The 21,977-nt window shown below is 45.5% G+C and overlaps 2 protein-coding genes across 3 annotated transcripts; one reads left to right on the top strand and one right to left on the bottom strand.

The window, feature by feature from the left end:
- The first annotated feature begins 1,182 nt into the window (after positions 1-1,182).
- On the top strand, positions 1,183-8,672 carry BRICD5 (BRICHOS domain containing 5). Its single transcript, XM_075010206.1, has 6 exons — positions 1,183-1,224; positions 2,740-2,871; positions 4,850-5,002; positions 5,973-6,080; positions 7,609-7,762; positions 8,557-8,672. Exons 1-6 carry the CDS (start codon positions 1,183-1,185, stop codon positions 8,649-8,651), a joined length of 684 nt encoding a protein of 227 aa, XP_074866307.1. The 3' UTR covers positions 8,652-8,672.
- Positions 8,673-8,861: 189 nt separating this feature from the next.
- MLST8 (MTOR associated protein, LST8 homolog) lies at positions 8,862-21,150 on the bottom strand. Of its 2 annotated transcripts, none has more exons than XM_075010764.1 (9): positions 21,052-21,150; positions 20,301-20,438; positions 18,437-18,488; positions 17,609-17,771; positions 15,633-15,708; positions 12,301-12,453; positions 11,960-12,084; positions 11,261-11,424; positions 8,862-10,528 (listed from the first exon to the last, which is right to left on the bottom strand). In XM_075010764.1, exons 2-9 carry the CDS (start codon positions 20,427-20,429, stop codon positions 10,410-10,412), a joined length of 981 nt encoding a protein of 326 aa, XP_074866865.1. In that variant the 5' UTR covers positions 20,430-20,438; positions 21,052-21,150; the 3' UTR covers positions 8,862-10,409. The 2 variants fall into 2 exon arrangements, with proteins under 2 accessions (XP_074866865.1, XP_074866866.1); XM_075010765.1 differs by lacking the exon at positions 21,052-21,150 and adding an exon at positions 20,769-20,864.
- Between the last annotated feature and the right edge of the window lie 827 nt (positions 21,151-21,977).

The following is a 21,977-nucleotide window of genomic DNA, read 5'->3' as shown; positions in this document are numbered from 1 at the left end:
CTCTTCTAATGTTTGAAAAAACAATAGTTGTGACAGAAGGAGAGTTAATAGATCTAAAATCTTCAAGGACGTGACCAGAAATGATTTTTCAATTAACTAATTACATTGTATTTAAAACTGAAGTATTAAGAAAAAATGTTTATTAAAACATTTATTTATGCAACACATTTAAGGTAACTTCTTTAGAATTGCTATTTTGTCCATTTCACATTAAATTTGAATATTCATGTAAATCACTAGAAAGAAATTACTGAATCTACATAAATGTACCTTTAGGCAGGGGGGGGTGTGATGATTTTTTTGTGCCTATACCGGGTACCAGTACCTTGGCGGCCCCAGACGTGGGATTGCCCGAAGGGGAGGGAACAGGGAGCCAGCGGAGTACCAGCTCCTCTTTTTTTTTTTTTTTTTTTATAAACACGAAAGCATTGCTTTTAGGTATATATTAAAATAAATGTGGATGGATACATTTCCTCTCACTGGCTAGCCAAAAGAAGCACTAGTTCAGTGCAAATGCTGTATTTAGATGCAAGCAACTTGTTTTAAAGAGTAATAATCAATGAGAACCTTTCCTTGGACAAAAACTAAAAAGTACAAAAGCCAAATGTGATTAAAATTGATTTTTTTTAAATCAAGGTTTTCTGCTTGCTGATATAAATCATTATTAAAGTAACTTTTATTTAAATCAATTCACTCTGATCAGTCCTAGAGATAGGGTTTGACTTCAGCCTCGCAGAGCAATCTGACCAGCGTTACCTTCACTTTGAAATGTAAAAGTAATTAGATGACAAGGGCAAATGGCTGCTCTTCTCTGTTCATTTTGTCTTAATAAATAAGACTTGGCAGCTGCCATAAGTGTGGCTGGATAACACAGAAGGCTCTGTACAAAGCCAGTGATTGTGCTCCAACCGAGTACCTTTGGCTGACTCGCAAGGGGAGGCAGGAAGAACATCTTTAGGCCAATGACAGTATCTCTCCACAGTATCTGTTTTTGCCCTCATTTACTGGATCTAAAGTTTCAGCTTCCCAGGTGTGTTTCTCTGAGCCGTGAGGCTGTGATAGGGATTTTATTTGGCTGTGATGGACACATCCAGCTATGTTCAGAGGATTCTGATCATGCACATCCTGTATGTTGTCAGGAGACAGAGCTGCAGGAGCAAGGGCTGCATCTAGAGTGGGAGGATGGAGGAGGAAAAGAGCAGTGCTGGCAATCCCACCTCTGCAGTAAGTATCCCTTCGGTCAAGCTACAGCTGGCATTATCCAGACCAAGGACCTCAATACCATTTGCCTCTGCAGAGTCTTTAGTTCTGTGTGTTCGCAGATTGTTGGGATGGATGTTACCAAGCTTTCCAAGGTGCTGGGCATCGACAGCTCACCTAGATTGATATCAGATTTATGAGTGCTCAGCATTTCCAATGTGCCTATCACTGACCCAACTAGTTGGACTGAAATCTTAGTTCCTGTAAACTTGTTGGAATTATATCGTCTGCTGATTTGTTGCAGATGCCACTATGTACAGAGTATGGAACACACATAAAATGAACTAGGATCCAGAGACGTGCATGCAGTGAAATCAAAGGGCAGTGATAGCAATCCAGCATAACATGCATATTGCAGGTACTATCCACTGAGGGAGGAGCTCAGATGTGCAGGACTTCATTAGACCTTCTTTATATGAAGGTTCCCTTGTCCAGGTGTCTATGTAAATCTGCACCTATAATCCAGGGGAATTCCACTTGCACTTCAAAGTTTCATACCAGTAACTATCATGCAAATTTGTATTCAAACAGGCTTTTGAATGTAAATATTTTTTCTGTTATAGCATGTGGGTGATTTAACATTTAATGAATTTTTCTAGCATATACAGTAGATCATCTGTAAAGGTTAATATAGTATGTGTTTAAAATAATTCTACCAACTTGATAAACTTTTAAAAAATCATTTACTGTTTGATTCTAACACATCTACTCACCTGAAATTGTATCATCACTGTGCTTCGAAGCTTAAGTAGGTTATTTTTCTTAAAAAAAAATCTGCATTTTGCTATTGTATTTTCTTGGCATAATGAGCATCGTTTACAATCTGTTGTTGAATTACTACAAAAAGTATTTCAAACAAGCATAAAAGTGAGACAGTCTTTTTCAAGCAGTAGTGAAAATGCTCTGTTTATCAAAACATACTATGAAAACATTAGAAATACCTATCTGACTTTGTTTTACTTAAAACCTTTTGTAGAAGAGGGGCAAGGGACCATTGCTCTAATAGACAGGGAAATTTAAATATATATATATATATATATATATATATATTTCAAAACAATGGAATTTAATAGTAAAATGACTTTCTTCTAGCTCTTCCCCATGATGAAGAGTAAGGTAGCAGCCTTTCTGCTCAGGAAGCATGGAAGGTTCAAGTAACTGTACAAACATTTTAAGGCTTCTTACCTACATGGCAAAACTGCTGACAGAACTACCATGGGTTATGCTGGTAATGGTCCATGTAGACACATGCTATTCTGGAGTAAAAGTGACTCTGCTCCAGTATTATCCTGCTTTGGAAGTTCTGCTGGCCAGTTTCCCCATTTAGACAAGCCCTAACACTTTTGCCATTAATCCACAGAGCTGCCCATTAAGTACTTTTCATGAGCACTAATTCACTTCTGCAACTTCAATAAATAAAGTACGTGAGGATGTTTAACTCCTTTTGCTTTATTTATCCATCCGTGTCTTGGCTCATAGGAGAGAAGACCTCTGGCAGAATCCAAAACTTCTTCCAAGATATTTTGGGTTATCTTGTCTGTAATCTTGTTTTCTGCTGTTGTCGGCATCAGTGTTGTGGTAATTCTCAGCTTTGCCCATAGGACTACCAAGGTAAGGAATTAATTCACTATGGCTCGTGCACCTAGTTTAGTTTCCTTTAGAAATATCTCAGAATAGATCTGACAGGAGAGGAAACCTACAATTTTTTTGCTCCTGCTTTTTACAAGAGACCAAATACTACGAATGTACAGTTACTTATAAATAAACATGTGGGCATTTTTGCCAGTTGCTTGGGCTCATGTCAGCTTCTGCACTCAATTACACTTGGAGTCAGTAGGGATAAACAGGTCAGAATTTTATCCAAGGGATGCCTTTCGCTTTCCTGAGAGCAGACCTTCAACTTTTCTTAACCATTCTTGGAATTTTTCTCTCATAATAAATACCGCCTCTCAGCAACATCAACTTCACTTTCCATTGTCACAGTCAGTCAGGATTGTGGTGAATATTTTTTCTTTCTTTTTGCAAATCTGGCAAACGGTCAAAGGTAAAATGAAAAATATTGATTTATTTGTTTTGCTCTTAGATAAGAAATCAAATCAAACAAGTATGGCCAATTCATTGCTGGGCAAGGCCGGGTCAAGGAACCAGCACTGTAGGCAATGTGCTGAGAGCCCATCTTTTGGAGTTATAGGACTACATCTGAATTGGTTTTCTTTCTTCTTTTTTAAGTATATGTTGAGTTTTAATGGCTCTAGCAAGAATTTGAAAACCTGATCCAAGTGTGACTGATGTAAGTCGTGGATGTGTGACTTTCCTGAGAGCTTGAACTGCCCCACTCAGCTCAGGGATGTGTTAACTCCATGACCCTCTTGTCTGGAGGCCTCTGCAGTTAAGGTTTCCTTGTGTGACAGAAGAAGAGTGCAGTAACCCCACACCCTCAAACAGATGCACCCCTGCTACTGGGCTTAAGTAATAAGGAGTTCCTGCTGCCCTAAGTGGAGAGCGTTACTCCTGCCAGGGAAAAAGGGTGCTGTGCCATGGCCCCTGTGTCTCTAGAAGCAGAGGACGGGACTATGGAGAATGGAGCATGTCCTCGTCCCAAGGGCACTTGTCTACTCTGCCTGTTCCCCTGGTGTAATTCTACTGCAGTCACTGAGCTGAGATCAGGGATTAATCTGTCTCATTGTCACTTTTAAGGTAACCTGCCATAGCAGTCCTTAATAAATACATTACAGCAGCTGTGGTACCACAGTCATGTCCAAGTGGGGGTCCATTTCCAGGAGTGGTGCAGGCAGCCTGGTGTAATATTTACATCTTGGGGAGAACTCATCTGTGCAGGATGGTTAAATCAAAGGAATCTCAATCTCCCATTTGAAATAAATGCAATAGCTGCCCTTCTCTCTTCTAAGCAAACAGGATACATGTGGGATTGATTACAACCTCCTGCCACTAGGAGAACCACAATCTGTGCACCCCCATAGCAAGCAGTGCTGGTGGTGGGGGAAGTGAGCTATTTTTCAGCACCTCCATGCAGCTCCCTCCATTTGATGTTGCTCCTTGGGAGCCATGCAGGAATCCAGCACTGCCCTTCACTAGTGTGAATATTTGCTTGGGTGTAAGAGGCAACCCTGGTGTAACCATCCCGTGTGCTGGCTGTCCTGGAGCAAGCCTGGCCTGTGTTATGCTGCTGCTCAGAACTTGCCCACTGGCCCCATGACTGCGACCCCCAGCTGAGAGCACCTCTTGCCCACTTCATGCTCTCATGCTCAGACACCCTGAGTTTGAATGGCTGGTGATGGAAGCCCTCATCTCTGGGATCTGCTTGCCTGTTGCTCTGACAGTCTTGCTTGCCTCTGTTCATTGTTAAACATCTCAGACTAAGAATGTGTGGAAGCAAAGGAAGGTTATTTTCTGAATAAGCGAGAAGTACGTGCATGTTCCTTCCAGCAAACAGTTGAAAACAACTAGAGAGGAGAATGTACCTCCCTTGGGCTGGCTGCTTCTCTTACAGGCTCCGTAGCAGGAATCCTAACCAGTCACTCCTTGGTGCTGGGAGCGCAGCCACTGGTCTCATTGTGTGTGTGCTCAGCCTGTTTTGCAGATTGTGCGGCTAACGTTTCAGAATCACCCGGGCTCCCAGACGAATCACTCTGCCTTTGTTGACAAGTCCAGGAATACGGTTACTTATCATGTAACTTTGCCAAGTAACCACACAACGATGGTCTTGTTCGACAGCAAGAATGTGAGTGCTGCAGAGCAGGAGGGCTTGACTTGGTGTTGCCATCACTTCGGGTGAAATGGGTGACTTTGCAATTAAAAGAGTAAATGTCTCAGGAAAGAGTTTAAACTAAAATGTGTCTGACCATTGGTTCGGGAGGTAAGTGCGGATGACGGGGTGATGATGTTCGGTTGGTTTTTCCAGCTGTCCTTTTCAGGAGCCATAGGGAAGCACAGGTTTGCCTTTCATACAGGCAGTTGAGACGATAATACACACTGTTTAGAGCACCAGTTCTGAGACGCCCTCTTTGTCCCTGTGCATCAGCTGCTTTTACACAACTCCTAGAGCTGAAGTGGCTTTGGAGACTGCTGCTGTGCTCCATGGGAAAGCTACGCAGTGCGCACTTCCACCTGGCAGGAAGCTCGAGTTCCAGTGCCCAAGATGAGAAGTTGTCTAAAGTTATTTTAATTACCTCCATGTTATCCCCTAGTCTTCCCCATATTGCTGACCAGGCAACAGGACTCTGCAGCATGTTCTTTAGAGATGGAGACAGTGGTCTGAGCATGGGATCAGAACTCTTGAATTCTCACTCCAGCTCTTACACAGATGCCCATTCACAGTTACAGGGACCTTGTCTTCCTTCTCAACTGTGGTTACAAGCATCTCTGTGGCAACTGCAGCAATTACTTGCATGCAAAAGTACCAGTAGCCTAAAGCTCAAATGGTAGTTTTTTTTCTCACATTGATTAGCTAGCTTTCTACAGGCAGCTGCCAGCTGCTCCACAGACCACAGTTTGAGAGCATTGCTATATGTACTCTACTCACACATAATTTCCACATGCCAGTGCGAGACAGCCGCTCAGGCTACTGCTTTCCAAAGCAAGGCAGGACAAAGGGAAGACTTTCTCTTAAGTATTAACTATAGATATGCACTGCATACACATACATATTGTGTCAACTAAGCATATGCTGTTCTGTGTTCTGTTTTGCACAGGGCTATGTTTGCTATAAACCCGCAGACCAAAATGCATGTTACCTGCGAAAGATGGACGATTGGGATCTTGAGAATCTGCAGATGTCTTTCAATTTGTCTGAGCACAGGGTGAGCAGCTACATGACATCTATTAGGAGTAGCTGAACCACTGGGGCTGGGCAGCGGGGAGGAAACAGACATCAGCTTCCCAAAAGCTCTCTGGAATTGTGTTAAATTCCTGTTCTTGCCTGGATTAATTTTCCTAGTGAATGTTTTTATGCCTTGAACTGAGGTGATGCATGTGAAGCTAAAGGAACTTTTTGGCATTTCCTCATTTTGTACAATTTATCCTTCTAAAATGCAAGCAGAGCGATATTTTCCCTCTGTGAATGGTGCCACTCAAGTCCACCATGCACCAGGCTGGATTGTGACAGAACAGTTCAAATGACGCTGGGAAGAAATGGGTGACTGGGTTTATAGTGAGTTACTGTTTTTTGTACAAAACAAAAGACAGGCGATGGAAGGGCAATCCAGTGCTGTGCCATGGGATGTGAATAACTGGGCTTTAAAAATACCTAGACCCACTGTATGGGCTTGGCAGATTCTGTTACCTGGTGGTAATAATTCTGGGGAAGAAGACACAAAGGTGGTTTTGTTAGCAAATCAACAGTGAAATAAATTTTGCGTAATGATGTATAACAACCTTCTGAACAAAATGTTAATTGATTTAATAGAGGGGAAAGACAGATTCTGTTTCAAGAAGACAGAGGGTTCTGTTTTTTGAACATCAGTGCAGAGATGCTAAGCTCTGGGCCAGGGCGTGCTGGATTTCCTTACTGCCTTGTTAAAGGGGGCTGCTTGACACAAACTTGTCCTTGGCTTTCCCCACCCCACTGGATAATTAGGAGCATTTAGAATAATCTAACAGAGGAATGAGACACCCCTGAGAATATCAAAATGCACCCAGGAAAAACAGCCCTTCAGCAGAAACTGCGTTCTGGCTTTGTGGCCTCCACAGGGCTGTTAAATGAAACTAAAGAAATGACAGCCCCAGAAGCAGCGCATCTGGTGCTAAGCAGGAAAACAGCTGTCAGGCCTGATTTTAGTCCTGTCTCTTGCTAGTCAGTCAGTGTGGAGCCTCAAGGTCATACCCTGGTATTCTGGGCAGGGAAGAGATTCATACCGGTGTGTGCACAATTTCCCATCTGTAAGGCAGAGAGCGTGAGAGACAATTATTGTCTACGGAGCACTGGCATATACTTGTGTGGAAGGTGCTATGGAAGAGCAAAGGGACATTCTCACATTTGCTGTTGGTGCTGAAGGGACTCTTTCCCAAAGCAGGCCTCAGTGTGGGACACCCGCATCCAAGTGTCCCTACCCTGAGGTAAAGTACTGAGACGAAGGCAAGCCTCTTCTGGCAAAACCTCTGCTGAACCTCTCAGAGGGGTTCCAGCAATCCATCCATTGATCATCCTGTTCTGCCTAGCAAGAAGGTGCCTGTGAGACGGGAGATTCCATAGGAGGTCCCTGTGCTTGCTCCCAGGTCATAGATTGCCTTAGTGGGTCTGTGAACAAAGCCTGGGAGCAGAGCAGGTGAGGAGCAGAAGTCCCTTTGGGCACTTTCCTATGGTAAGCCATGCTGTGATATTCCTTCCAGTTCAATCAGCTGCTGCTTCAGAATAATCAAACCAAGTACTACAGAGAGTTCCTAGGGATCCTGCCAGGGAGACAAGCAGATGCCGGAAGCGTGGGGGAAGCTATTGGAGCCCTGTGTGAACAGACTTCCATCTACTGGGTCAGGAAGGGGGATGGTAAGTCAGTGGAACAGCCCTTCAAAGTGCAGAAGCCATTGCCTCTGAAGTGAGGAGCATGGACTCAGATGAAAACCTGCGCAAACAGACGGGGTGCGGGGCAGGCAAGTCACATATGGAGACAAGAGATACTGAGAAGTGCCATGAGTGCAGGCTAGCATGGCTACTAGCTTGACAACCCTGAGGCACAAAGTGGTCTCTGCCTCCCCGGACAGACATGGGGCTGTGCTAATACAAACAGCACCATTGTTTCATAATGAGCATTAACTTTGCCCTACAAGAGGAACCCCTCCAGTGCTGAGCTCATTCACCATGACTGTGTGTTACTGGCCACTTTGCTAAGCCTAAACAAGAGGGCAGGCTGTGCTGACTGCATAATGTGGGCAAGGTACTGTCCTAAAATCAAATACCTGATTTTTCACTAGTCACTGAAGTGCAGTTAGATATTATCAAGTTCCAGCCACATCAAGCTGGCTTGGTTTTGAATGAGTGAGGAAAGGCTGCATCTTACTGCTCCGGCTTGATCATGCCACACATGGAGTGGAGTCAAAAATGATCATCCCCAGGAGCCACTGCACCACCTCAATGGCTTTGGCAGTTTCATGTTTGCCATCCCATCCTCCCAAAAGTGATCCATGGAAGAGCATGTGGTTTTAAGTGAGCACTTGACAACTGAGCTAGGAAGACCTTTAGCACAGGTTTCATTCTCCAGCAGTGCTCGCTGCGTTCCTTCAGCTGAAGGATTTGCAACAGGCCAAGTTCCTCCTGTGCATCTTATCTCTGTTTTTTTGCAGGCCCTGTGAAGAAGCGGCTCATTTACCTATGCATTGACATCTGTTTTCCAAGCAATGTTTGCTTGTCTGTCTGCTTTTATTACCTTCCTGATTAAGCCCTGCTTCCAGGGGACTGACACCCCCACTTCTCTTTGTACTTGAATGTAAATCCTGAAAAGCCTAACTTAAATACGTTAATGTCTAAGTTATTCAGATAACTTGAGGGAGAGGGGCTCCACCCCTGCTTTCCTGGTGCAATCTGAGAGGTTGGGAAAGTGCCAGGGGATTCAAATTAAACAGGACTGTTTCCAACAGCAAGCTGCAGCTCTGTCAATATATACATTTTATTTACAACCATATGCCTGGGCTGTGACCTGTACACATTCACATAGAATTACTACATCACATAGCAATGGGACAAGCTGGCTGTGTGGCTGCATGTAATAGCATTCAACAATTTTTTTTAATCAGTTAAGTTGATTGTCTTAAAGGCCCCACTGAGGCTCTACAACTGATTTAAATAAACTGGCTCTAAAATGAGGAAATGGTTGTTGCTCCTCTGCTCCCCTTTCAAAACTGTTCATTGCAGCTTCTGCCCAGAGGATACTTGCTTCTTCCCTCCTGCATACAAGAATGTCTCAGGGCTTTCACTGCACTGTCCATGTTGCAGAGGCTGTATGGGGGCTCAGCTGAGCTGCATGGCCAGGGGTTCATAAAATGCCTCTGTGCTGGGCATTCTATTGAACCTCATTTCACAGTCTGTTCCCAGTGAGAAGTGCTGGTTACCTTGCTGAACTTCACAAGGTGCTGGGGTGAGTAAAAGGGGACAGTTTCCTTTCACTCTAGGGAAACATTACATGTACTGTTTCAGTCTAACAAAAAAAAAGGGCGGGGGGAGCATCCCAGGTAGAGTCCATTACTCAGGATACTTGGTGCATTAAACTTACAGGCAGTGCCTACCTGAATCTCCTTTATATATTCTCTCTCCTCTATTCCTGCTCTGCTTACATCACTGCAAGTTCCAAACCACTTGTCTGAAGGAAGGGATCCTTTAAGAGGAGCCATCTATCTATCCTGCTGGGGTAGCACTGCCCCAGCAAAGAGAAAATAGGTATGCAATCCCACTAGTGGGAGAGCTTACTCAAGGCAGTGCCGCCATGCCCCAGCTATGATGTAAAAAAAAAAAAACTGCTGGATGATGTTTGCCCTTGTGACATCATATCTTGCTCAAATCAGAGAGAGTCAATCTCCAACTGCTTCCATTTCAGTTTGAAACAGTAATGGGATATGTCATGCTGTTGACTTACACCCCTGGAGAGTGAAGGCCTCTGTCCTCAGAGGTACTGCAGGGCCAGCACTCCTCAGCCCTGAGCTGCAGGGATGCTCTGTAGCAGCAAGAGGAATTCAGTTTGCTCAGCCTATGCAGTCCCTTGCCTTGCTGCTAAAATTGAACAAGGAGACCAATTAGTGCCAAATATAATGGATATTTGTGGGTTTGGCTGTGCATCCACCAGGATTTGGACTGAGCGAATCAGCCTATTTCACGCAGGCCCTGAAAATCCATCTGCCTAAAACTGCATCCAGCTGCTAACTGCCTCAGCTGGATCTGAACCAGCAAACTGGAGGTGAAAGACACTGTGTCCCATTTCCATCCACCTGAGCCCCTCTCCCTTTAACATTACTTCAGTTTTGTTCTGCTTAGAGCTGAAGACTATTCTCATTCCAGGCTGAATTCTGCTTCTGTTGAAGATTCAGCTGTCTCCTACTAGAGAGAGGGAATGGTTACAAATATATGTTCCACATAGTCTAGGTTGGATGCTTGTCATGAGAAGACTACTAAATGAGCAGAGGTCCCTTCTTTCCATGCACGCACGTCATCCCAAGACGCTATCGTTGAAAGCTAGGCAGACGACTGCTTTCTGGTGGCCACTGTATTCCCTCTTGATCTCGCCTGTCTCCACACACCAAAGCCTGGCCAGGTTGTCTGAGGAGGCTGAAAGGGGAAGTGAAGAGATATTGACCATATGAAATGTCACATTTGTGTCTGTTGTCTTGCGCATATCCTTTGGGATATGCGCTGCAGGGTAACATGCAGAACTTAATACTCACAGGAAATGCTTTGAAAAGACCAAAATGGCCATATACGTTTCAGGCTACTTCATTATCACATGGCAAAAACACAATGCCCATTAATCTTATCTTAGAGAGACAAGGTGGAAGAGGCAACTTCTTGGACCAGCTTCTCCTGGGGCACAGAGAGAAGCTTTCAAGCTTACACAGAGCTCTTCTCTAGGTCTGAAGGAGGTTCAGGTCCAGGCCTAAAGATGAGCTTTACATAAGCTTGGAAACTTCTTTCACCAGCAGAAGTAGATCCAATATTACCTCACCCAACTTGCCTCTCATACCCTGGGACCAAGATACCACCAACACCAGAGCAAGTATCAGGCTTATGTCTGATCAAAATAAGCTGCAATAAATTGTGTGTTGTAAAAACAGTAAGGGGAGGAGGGGACGTCAGCTACGTGGTATAGAAGAAGAGTGATATCGCTGACATCACAGGCTTTCTGTGCTGGGTACAGAAGGAAGGGACCCTCCCTTTTCTTGCACCAGATACATTTGAATTGGAGCACCTTGGCTACAGAAGTCAACAAATCCCATGATGCTGTACAGGGCTGCCTCCCTCCAAGGAATTTTTGGGATAACTGGCCAGTGACACTTGTCTTACCTGTGACAATATACTGAGAGTCCCCAGAAAAGGCACAGTCCCACATCCAACCCCGGGAGGTTTCTCCTGGGTTGTTACTCTTAATGCTCAGCTCTGTCATTAGAGAGAAGTTTGAAGTCCTCCAGATCTTACACGTCTGGTCTGCAGAACACGTAGCTAAGAGCCTAGGGAAGAAAGAGGGGAGAGATACATGTGTATGTGTATCTACTCTCTGGTGCCATGCTTCTAAATGACTCACAAAGCAGATTCTGCACTGACAATAAACAGTTGCTGCACTGTATGCCGGGGTCTGCAGTCTTCACAGTCTGTTTCCTCACTGAGTATTAGAAGAGACTGCTTGCAATCTGCTTTCCTTCCCACAAGGTAAATGTGGGCGGGGAGACCTTCCCTGTCAGAGAGGTCAGTAAATCAGATCTTTAGTGTAAATGCGGCACCAGTTCTTAACCACAAAAAGTGCTGATGCTTCCCACAGCACTTCTGAAATCAGTAAGCAAAACCAGGGAAATATGTGACAGTGGTCCAGCTGATATCTGATCTGCCTCCTGTCCTGATCTGATTTCTCTCTCGGGCAGCTGCAGTGCTGCTAAGGAGCCAACATTATGTCAACAGCTGGGGGCACAGTCAGTCTCCGGCTGCCTGACTTGAAAGGACACTTTTGTTTTAGCCACTAGTAAATAACTAAGTTGGCAAGTCACTCACGTGGAATCGGGGCTGAACTTGCACTGAAGAGCATAGCGGTTGTGTGCTGGAATTTTGGTCTTGGGGATCAGCTGAGTCACCTCCTCTCCAATGCCACCTGTTAAATTCCAGACATAACAATTGCCCTACAAAGAGAAAGAGACGCTATTGCTGTAACAGATCAGGAAAGAGCTGGGCACCACACTTTGGATCTTTATCCCCAAATACTCACCACCTCCTGCTCCACGAACTTTGCACATCACAGACACACACGCAAACTGTCGACGTGCAAAGGCAGGCCAACTTCTAATACGCTGCTGCAGCAGTGACAATTCATATTCCCTTTCTCCAGCTGTACTTACCGAACTATTGACAGCTGCCATGTAACTGGCATCTGGGTCAATATGAACTGAATTGACAGAAACTTCAGGCTCTGGAATCAGTTGTTCATTGTGGTCTGTTTTCAGGTCCCAGATGTGAATGGCACCACTCTGATCACCTACAATTAGCTCAGCCTGCAAGAAGCAAACATTCTCCGTAATGCTAAGAAACATCAACGGGGTAAATGTCTGTCGCACACCAGACAAAAAGTGCACCAAATTGAGCTGTCACTCTCATTTAAGAGGTCTAGATTTTCCTATTCCATCCACCCATTCAGCTATAAGGCAGTTCTTTAGATAGCTCTTTCTCTCTGTTCAAAGGTTCACCAGTTAAGCCTCACTGCAGGCTGCAAGCTAGAGAAATATCCTCATTTCAGAGATGAGAAACTCTGGCAGAAAAGATGAGGCCTACCTTTCAAGTGGCCACTTATTTTCTGCAGACATCTGGAACCTGATTTTCAGAAGCATTGAGCACCTACAACTTGAACTGAAGTCCACTTCAGCACTGCTGAAAAATCAGGCTCCAGAGGTCAAGGTAGATACTGAAAATTGGAGCATTTGAAATTAGTGAATACTTTTCAAATTGTAGGCCTAAATGAGTTCCTCTGGGTCACAAGTCACTATAGAATGTGTTATACTGGATCATATCACTTGGAAATCTGGTCCCCTATTCTGTGTCCAACAGTGACCAATAACTGTTGCTTCTGAGAAAGATTACCATGACCCATACTGTGATTAACAAATGATGCAGTGCAATACTTTCTCCCTGATATCTGCAGTGATCAGCTTTCCCCCGAAACATGAGATGTAATTGTCCCAAATATTAGGATAAGTCATTAAATTATGTAAGCCTAGATTTTTTTTTTTAAATAAAACTGTAGTACCTGAGCCAATGACCACCTGCAGCACTAAGTTATATGGGTTAATAACACTATATGAATAAGTTATTGCCTCCTCTTTGTGCTAATTTATTCTGATTTTCTCCTGAACAAATGTCCTTTCTACATTACTGTAGTGTTCTGCTTACCCACCTTTTAAAATGCAAAAATTATGGACGTTAATACAAAAATTTCCATTTTCAAAGCACTGCTACTATACAAACAGTATTAATTAGGTAAATGTAATCACTGATTTATTCCAAAATTGAGCTCTTGCAAAGTTAAGCTTTTACAAAGCCAAAACTTTTCACACCTATGCACAAGAGAACTGAACAACACAGAGAAATGTAAAACCATGAGAATCAACACCTGATATCAGTAACACTTCATGGGGCTGATACAGTAGAGGTTTGATATTTCACCCACCTTGGCAGCATTGCGAGTACTTAGAGGGGGGAACAGAGAGAGACATTAAAGCTACAACAACAAAAACCAAACATGCCTTTAACTCTATAATCCATCTGAAGCAACTGAAACCTTGTGCTACAAACTAAACTTAAATATTTAAGCATCATGGAAAGTTGATCTTTACTATACAGCACTGAAACTTGAAGACTTCCTTAGACTTTTCTACCTAAACTCCAAGTGTTCATGGTTCATGGCTTTAGAAAAATCCTCAATACCAGACAGGCAGAAAAAATTACAAGCCAAGAACTCTGAAGAAGGATGAAACAGAAACTGATAGAACATGAAAATAAAAACAGAAATGGAGATCCATGGAGAAAGATATGAACAACATAGCAAGACGGGCATTGGCTTAGAACCAAGGCAAGAGGTGACAAGGTAGATCAAGGATAACATGGAAACACAACAGAAGCAGAACTGAAAGCTGTCAACAATGACATGGGAAGAGGCTAAGACTCAAGCAGAAAACCAGCAAAGAGAGAACACAGTAGTGACATCCCTATGTTTCACATGGAATAGAAAGGCATAAGGAGGCCAAAGACGTGTTTGTGATTTTTTTCCACCCTAAAATGACAATGATTTGTTTTTCAAAACAAGTAAAACTTTTCTTACAACATTTTCAACTCAGACATCGGAGCACTGAGCTATAGATAATATGGAGACATGGATTATTAAAACAGTAGTGAAATCAAATGGTCTACTTGCATTGTCTCAGCAGAGTGAAATGCAAAATTTAAAGAAAAAGCCCACATGCAAATATCTCTTCCTCTTATTGCAGAAACAATTTAAGGGAATATCAGGTCAATAACAGCTATGGTTTCAAACATGTTTAATGTGCAAGTTAAAAGTTTGCAGCCTCTGCCAGCAGAAATATGTAATTTTTATATATGATTACAATTCAAAATCAGCCACCAAAATGTCCTTGGAAGACTCCATCAAGCAATCCAATTAGGAATGAAAAAAAATGAAACAGTTCAGAGTGCCTTTTTTATTTTCTGTATGAGGAACGTTTTGCTCTCACAACACAGCGAGTGAAGAACATTGCCACGGAGCAGAGTGCCTGAGAGCTGCACAATGAACAAATAGACACCAGACACAGTACACCGAGAAGCAGATCTCCAGCAACAAATGGCAATATTGCTTATATACCAATCACACGGTATGGTGCTTATCCAGTAGTGCCATCTAGTGCTCAGCAAAGCACTGAACAATCACAAAAGTAACTCATTGACCGCACTCACACAAATTCGCTCTGTGTGGAGACAGGGATCATTACCTGGCTCAAAAGTACTACATCTTTGACTCTGACCATCCTATGTAGCAACACCAGCATCCATAGTTAGCGGAGGGGTTGGAAGTCAAGGCTAGTAAGTTCTAATCTAAGTTTCTGTCCTTGACTTGCTTTGTGGCCTTCAACAAAATCATCTTACTTCTGTGTGCAGACATCATTGTCCTTCACCAACTGGAATGGTTCTCATCCGTGTGGGTACTCCACCTTACAGAGAGGTGGTAGCTAGGTGCATGGAAACATTCTTCTGTCAACTTAGCACTATCTACAGAAGGAGTTAGGTCAGTATGACGACACTCAGGGGGTGAGGATTTTTCATCCATCTAACCAACAAACCTAACTTTCTAATGTAAACCAGGCCGCAGTTTCTTGGCTTAAGATGCTGGAGGATGCATCATATGTAAAGCACTCTATCACCCTACAGCAGAAAGAGTAGAAGGTAATAAATTAATTACAAGTTTGGAAACTCAGATCTTGCTGACACTAGTTACCTGACTATCACAGCCAAGAAGCCCTCAGCTTTATAAACAGAGCAGAAAAAATTATCATATTCAAGAGCATTTGTTGCAATGACTGCCACCATAAAATGAGGTCACACATCAGATTTTTAACAAGGAAGAGCACATCTGTAAAAACTTCCTTGATCAAAAGTAAGTCTGGTAAGTGGAAAAGAGACCGTTTACCTGGTTGGGATGCAAGCAGACACAATTAATAGGAGCATTCACTTGGAAAATGCGTTGGCACTGAAGGTTACGTGACCTGACAACACAATGAACCCAAACAAGAGAAGTCAGAGGAGAGTTTACACTGAGATCTTTCATTTCTTTGCTTTGTGGCCTTGAACAAGTCACTTTACTTCTAGGTGTTAGGGTTGTCTATGATTAACACTGCAACCGTGTTTACTCATAGCAGTTGTTTCACAACACGTACCATTCTGCACAACAGCTCCGAACAGGATATGAAGAATCCCATCACCAACTGAAACTTCAGAAGGGATTTTAATGAGACAGAATGTAATTATTGTGACACAGGAACCCTTTGGCAGAAGGGTCCCCAGTTCTTTATGAACAGTTCATCCCACACCTGACAAACACATTATACCAAACATGTCATACAGGTTATTTCTCCGCAGCTACTGAAAGCTCAGCCCTTGTCTAGATTTAGAATCACTGTGAGATGTACATACAGGTAATATTTAAGGGATAATATTGAAAACATGCTTTATGCACCTGGAGCAAAACCTAGTCACTGGGGGTAACAGGTCTAAGAGATAGTGCATTCAGACAGATGCAAGCTGTCACCCTTTCCTGTTTAGCTGGTGATGCAAGGCTTGAGTGTTTAACTTTTTCTAATACCAAGACTTTCAGTGGGAAAACATCACAGAACAACTGCAACCAAACTCGAAAAGAATACGATGAGGTCTGCCCTAACTATGAACAGAAAAAAAAGACTATTTCACTATAAACCGGAGGAGGAGGAAGTCTTCTGTATCCTTACACTGAGGAGACCTCTTGGGGAGCAGGGATGGTCTCATGGAAAAATTGGATTCTAGTTCTTCTGAAGCCACCTAGCCATGCCACAGACTAAACCAAAGTCTACTTTATTACATAGACAAGGAACATTCATAAATACAGACCCAAGCTCATGCTTTATGCTTTTGTATCGTAACCACTTGTTTTCACCACTCTTTTGTTTCTGGTTAAGTCTTTCTTCTTTCTTACTCAGAGTCGGAGTGGAGAGTCCACCAGAAGCGCAGGCAGAGCAGCAGGGACTGGCCCAGGAGTGTATTGTGGGGGCTGCCCGGGAGTGTGGAGGCCACCCGGCAGCATGGCAGGGGCCAGCCTGGAAGCAGAGGGGCTGCCCAGGTGCGTGGGCAGTGTGGGGCCTTTTGGCAACCCCGGCTAACCACCTGGCTCGCCTGCCCCTAGGACCGGCTCTGCATATAGTAAAAACAAGAGTAGGTTCAAGCGCTGTGTGGTTTTGAGGAGCAGCGGTTTACAGAGAAAGCCGATAAACTAGGGCGCACTGCTCTTGTGGGGGACAGAGCATCTTGGATATCTTGAGGTGCCAGTGTCAGGGACTGGAGAGCAAAGAAAATTATTAGAAGAACTACAGCATGGGAATACACCTAATGTTAACCTGCACAGCATGACCCAGAGGACAGTGCTTAAGTCACTGAAATGCTGGTGATGTGACAGGGCTGATGCCAAGCCAGGCACAGGTAAGGCAACCTTACACTAGGAACAGAGGATAACAGACTAACACATGGTCTGGATATCCCAAGAACTAGCAGCTATCCAACCTGGGATTAGCCCAGAACCCCAGGGTTAACATTCCTACTCTTGTTAAAGTGGCTTTGGAATCTCTAGTGACCAAAACTGGCCAGGACCTTGATTTTGCATCTCTTGCAAATAAGGCACCTCCAGCAGCCCCATAACATCATATATTGTCTCCATATCCATTCTGGGGAAAGACTGCTAACTCCTGAATCCCCAGAGTAACTTCATGTCACACGTGGTATTTCCGTGGAGATCTCCCATCTCTGACCAGCATCAGCCTGGCTTAGCCTGGGAGATTTCACAGTCTCAAAGCCCAAGTTTATGGAACTGGCAACTCTCCTAGGAACGTTGTCCCAAATGGCCCAGCACAGAGCAATTACCTCAAGTCCCATATCCTCGCCATACAGTCTTCTCCTCCTGTGTACATCCAACGTCCATCCTCATGGAATCCAACGGAAGTGATATTCTTACTTACGCCGTCATAATTAATGACGGGGTTGGGGTTATTAGAGTTCAGATCATACATCCGAATGTGCTGGTAACCTGGATGACAGAAATGTGAACATAAAATAAACAAGTAATATATTGGAGATACACATCTCCTAGAACTGCAAGGGACCTTGGGAGGTCATCTAGTCCAGTCCCCTGCCCCCTTGGCAGGACCAAACACCATGCCTGACACTAATAGCAAACATACGGCGTGACTCTCAGAAGACCCTGCCAACCTCCTATTTCACAGCCTCCTTCATTTGGGGCCACTAACCCATGCCGAAGGCAAATTTTACCATTTGAGTCACCTCAGCAGAGGCTGAGGGACAAGTCGTTAGTCTGTAGCTTCACAAATAATAAACAGTCCTTTAGCACCTTAGAGACTAACACATTTTTTAGGTCATGAGCTTTCCTGGGTAAGACCCACTTGAAAGCTCATGACCCATTACATTTGTTAGCCTCTTGGGTGCCACAGGACTGGTTGCTATCAGCAGAGGCTGCAATTCCAAACATGCACATGCACTTCTCACAGGGATTACACTGACAAAACAAAAAGCAGTTGAGTAGCACTTTAAAGACTAGCAAAATAGTTTATTAGGTGAGCTTTCATGGGACACACTTATTAAAATGTGCATTATGGCTAAAATCAGAGGCTGTACAACAATTTCCACTCTGCAGGCATAACAAAGGGGGGTGGAAAAGACCCTCACAAGACTCACCAGCAGCAGCAATCATGCTGCGATCTGGGGTAATCTCCAGAGCATTTACTTGCTAGTAGTTCTGGTTAAGGTTAAAAAAGTGAGCAGTTAGCTCCTAAGCAGAACAAAAGCGTTACCTTAAACTCACAGGGCCCTGAGAGAAGTAAGGTTAGCAAGGACTTTCTGACCGGACAATCTTTCTTTAAGGGCTACCCATTCTTCGAAAAGGAGCATTTTAACACACCGTGGTGTTTGGGGAGATTTTCAGATCACTAGAGTTGTTTAGACCTTTAATCTGACACGGACTTTGTCTCAAAAAAATGTTTATTTAAAAAGCAGGTCACAAAAAAGAGTCATATTTTTGGATGTAGAATCATAGAGCCAGAAGGGACCTCAAGAGGTCAAGACCAGTTTCCTGCCCTCATGGGTGGGCCAAGCACCATCTAGATCACCCTTGCTAGATATTTATCTAATCTGTTCCGAAATATCTCCTATGTTGGAGAGTCTACAATCACCCTAGGGAATTTATGTAGCATTATTTTTTCCCCTGCCTTGCCCCCTAGGTGTTAGTGCAACTTGATTTAAGTATAACATGCTTCCCTATCTAAAAACAGCACAGTACTCTGCCCACTGTGCTCTACTTTTGCCGCTGTTCTCTTTTCTAATTCCAGGTTTTCATTTCCTGTTGGTAGCATTAAAGTGGGATCAAATATTGTCAGAAGCAGTAATCTAGCTCTTCATTTTGCCTCCAAAATCTCTCAGAAAACGTACTCAGTGTTGAGGAGTTACAAAGATTTGTAGGGAAGGCGAAACAAGGAGATCATTGGTGGGGCTGTTTTCTTATAAGCACAGACCAACTCCTGCTTATTAAATATGTTTGTGTATGCATTGGGATTACATAGGCTACTCTTCATTGATTAGCAAGACCATTTCCTATACATTCATGCTTTGCCTGTTTCATTTTGCCCCTTGTCAAACACTACTAGTATTTATTTTTTCTTCTGTTTCTACCAAAGCAGAAAGCAGCACAGTTGTGTTTTGTTTTCTTATTTCCTAGTCTGTGGAATAACTGAATGCATGATACCATCAAGCATTTGTACTGTTCCTGGTGTTTTATCTTACTGACTTTGGCTGATGATGAGTTGGAGGAACTAGCCTAGCTTCTGTAGAGTCTACAAATTTTTTCACCTTTTTACAAAGCAAGCATATAAATAAGGGAAAGTTATCTGTGTTCCCCTTGAATCCCCACCCCACCAGACTAAAGCATAACAGTTTTACAGAAGCTATTGTTGCATCATATTTTTACATCCAAGTAGTCACTTCCGGCTTGTGGGATTTGCGGAGAGAGTACAATTACTCTCCCACCACAGCTGACTGCTGTTTTACAGAGTCTCAAGTGACACACAAAGACTGCCTCCGGCATAGGCACATCCACACTTCACACAGCACACTGGGAGAGTGTTGGGACTGCACAGAAATATACATGACTTTGCTATCCTGCATCTGTGTACTAAACAGAAAGGCCATTGACAGTTTCCCAGCCTTAAACAGAATCTAACAGCTCACTGAAGTCCGGATTGAAGTTTGGATCAAGCCTCTGATCTGGGGACCATTTATGAGCCAGCCCATAATCCAGAGACGCAGGCACTCTGTAAGGAGAGGGGATGAGAAAAACCGAGGTTTGCTTAGTGAAGTGGAGATGGAAGAGACTTGTCAAGGCTGTGCAAAAGCTTCCCACAGCCATCAGCCCTGCTGCATGGGGCACGTGACCGAAGCACCCCACTGGGGAAAGCGCAACATTGCAGGGTGCCAGGCTAGGAAACAAACTCAAGTGGCAGCCCAACAGGTGAGCCAGCCCAGGGTGACCTCCACTGGACAAGGATACAGAGTCCTGGTGCTGAACAGTCCGGGTACAAATGCCGCTGTGCGCCTGCCAGAATCGCACCGTGTGGTCATAACCAGCCGTGGCCAAGATCACTGGGTCACTGCCCACCGTGCCCTGAGCCGCATTCATGGCCCACACCTGGCGGGGAAGGAGCAGAAGGGGCAGTGAGAGCTGTGACTGGGGAAGAGACTCTGCTCCCAGACCCAATCCAGTCCGATCCCATCCCAGCCCACTTCTTCCCGGCCTGGTTCCTTCCCCGGTCCCAGAGCCGGTACGGTCCCATCTCGGTCCACTTCTCCCTGGACCAGTTCCCTGCCCGGTCCAGTCCCATCCCGGACCCCTTCTCGCCAGTCCAGTCCCCTCACCCCCAGTCCCAGACCCGGTCCGGCTCCCTCACCTCCAGTCCGGTCCGGTCCCATCTCGGCCCAGTTCCCCTCCCCAGTCCCATTCCCAGTCCAGTCCCCTCACCCCGGGTCTGGTCCCATCTCGGTCCACTTCTCCCCAGCCCGGTTCCCTGCCCGGTCCGGTCCCCTCCCCGGTGCGCTTCTCCCCGGTCCCGGCCCAGGACCCGGCCCGGTTCCCCCACGCCCGAAGCTCGGCCCGGTCCGGTTCCGAACGGGGGCGCACTCCCGGAACCCCCGGCCCTGCACTGACATCGTGGCGGGCCTATGACCGGCGCGACGAGGCGCCCCCGGCCCGGGCTCTCGCGGGGGCGGGGCTGTAGGGAGGGGCCCGGCGAGCGCCCCCCTACCTGCAGGGCCCGGCAGGCGGGCCGGGGGGGTAGAAAGAGGAAGTCGCAGCGCAAGCGCAGAGCGAGGAATGCCGCCCCGCCCCGCCCCGCCCCAGGAGGCGATGCGCATGCGCTTAGCCGTGCCGCTTGTCAGGAGCGGGCCAAGGGGGATGCGCATGCGTCCAGCCTTGTCCAGCGAGACCCTGGAGAGCGCATGCGCAGACTGCAATCGCCTGTCAATAGCTTTAGTGGGTGATACCATGTCAGGGAGGTGGGCGAGACCATGGGAGGAAACAAGCGGGTGGGGGGCGGGGCTGGGTTTCTGGCGGTGCGCGACCCCAGAGAGGGGCGCCAGAGAGCCGCGTGCCCCGTGGGCAGGGCGCTCGTGCGCTTGGTCGGGAGCGGTTCTAATGCTGCCCGGCGGAGCCGCAGAGCCCCCCAGCCAGGCTGTGTTCCCGTCGGTGGTGCACATCCGCACGTGCCTCGTGCACGTAAAAATTATTCCACAGGTGGAAAAACTCCGCACCCAGAAAGGCCCCTCGCTGCAGGGGTGGGGGTGCCCCGTGGCAGGGCCAAGGCGGGGACGTACCCCATGTGTGTAGCCCCAGACTGGGAGGTCTTGCCCATGTCAGCTCCAGCAGCAATGCAGCAGAGCTCTGCAGAATCCCCACCCCACCCCCCGAGCGCTGCCCATTGCCAGCCCCAGGGCTCAGAAAGCCAGTTGCTGCAAATGGCCGTGTCTACACTAGCCCCAAACTTCGAAATGGCCACACAAATGGCCATTTCGAAGTTTACTAATGAAGCGCTGAAATGCATATTCAGCGCCTCATTAGCATGCGGGCGGCTGCGGCACTTCGAAATTGATGCGGCTCGCCACCTCGCGGCTCTCCCACCAGACGGGGCTCCTTTTCGAAAGCTGCGTCTACACGTGCACGCTACTTCGAAGT

The sequence above is a fragment of the Carettochelys insculpta genome, chromosome 16 (assembly GCF_033958435.1).
Source record: "Carettochelys insculpta isolate YL-2023 chromosome 16, ASM3395843v1, whole genome shotgun sequence".
NCBI classification, from domain to species: Eukaryota; Metazoa; Chordata; order Testudines; family Carettochelyidae; genus Carettochelys; species Carettochelys insculpta.
Note: the sequence above shows the minus strand (reverse complement) of the source record. Positions and strands in the feature narration are given on the sequence as shown.

Excerpts from the sequence above, each read along its gene's own strand:
- BRICD5 (XM_075010206.1), top strand. The coding sequence starts at position 1,183 with ATGGAGGAGGAAAAGAGCAGTGCTGGCAATCCCACCTCTGCA. Across the intron at positions 2,872-4,849 it reads TTGCCCATAGGACTACCAAG|CCTGTTTTGCAGATTGTGCG; the intron begins GTAAGGAATTAA and ends GTGTGTGCTCAG. Across the intron at positions 6,081-7,608 it reads TCAATTTGTCTGAGCACAGG|TTCAATCAGCTGCTGCTTCA; the intron begins GTGAGCAGCTAC and ends TATTCCTTCCAG.
- MLST8 (XM_075010764.1), bottom strand. The coding sequence starts at position 20,429 with ATGAATGCGGCTCAGGGCACGGTGGGCAGTGACCCAGTGATCTTGGCC. Across the intron at positions 18,489-20,300 it reads CTGTTCAGCACCAGGACTCT|CAAGTAAATGCTCTGGAGAT; the intron begins GTATCCTTGTCC and ends CAGAACTACTAG. Across the intron at positions 11,425-11,959 it reads AAGTTCAGCCCCGATTCCAC|GCTCTTAGCTACGTGTTCTG; the intron begins GTGAGTGACTTG and ends TTTCTTCCCTAG.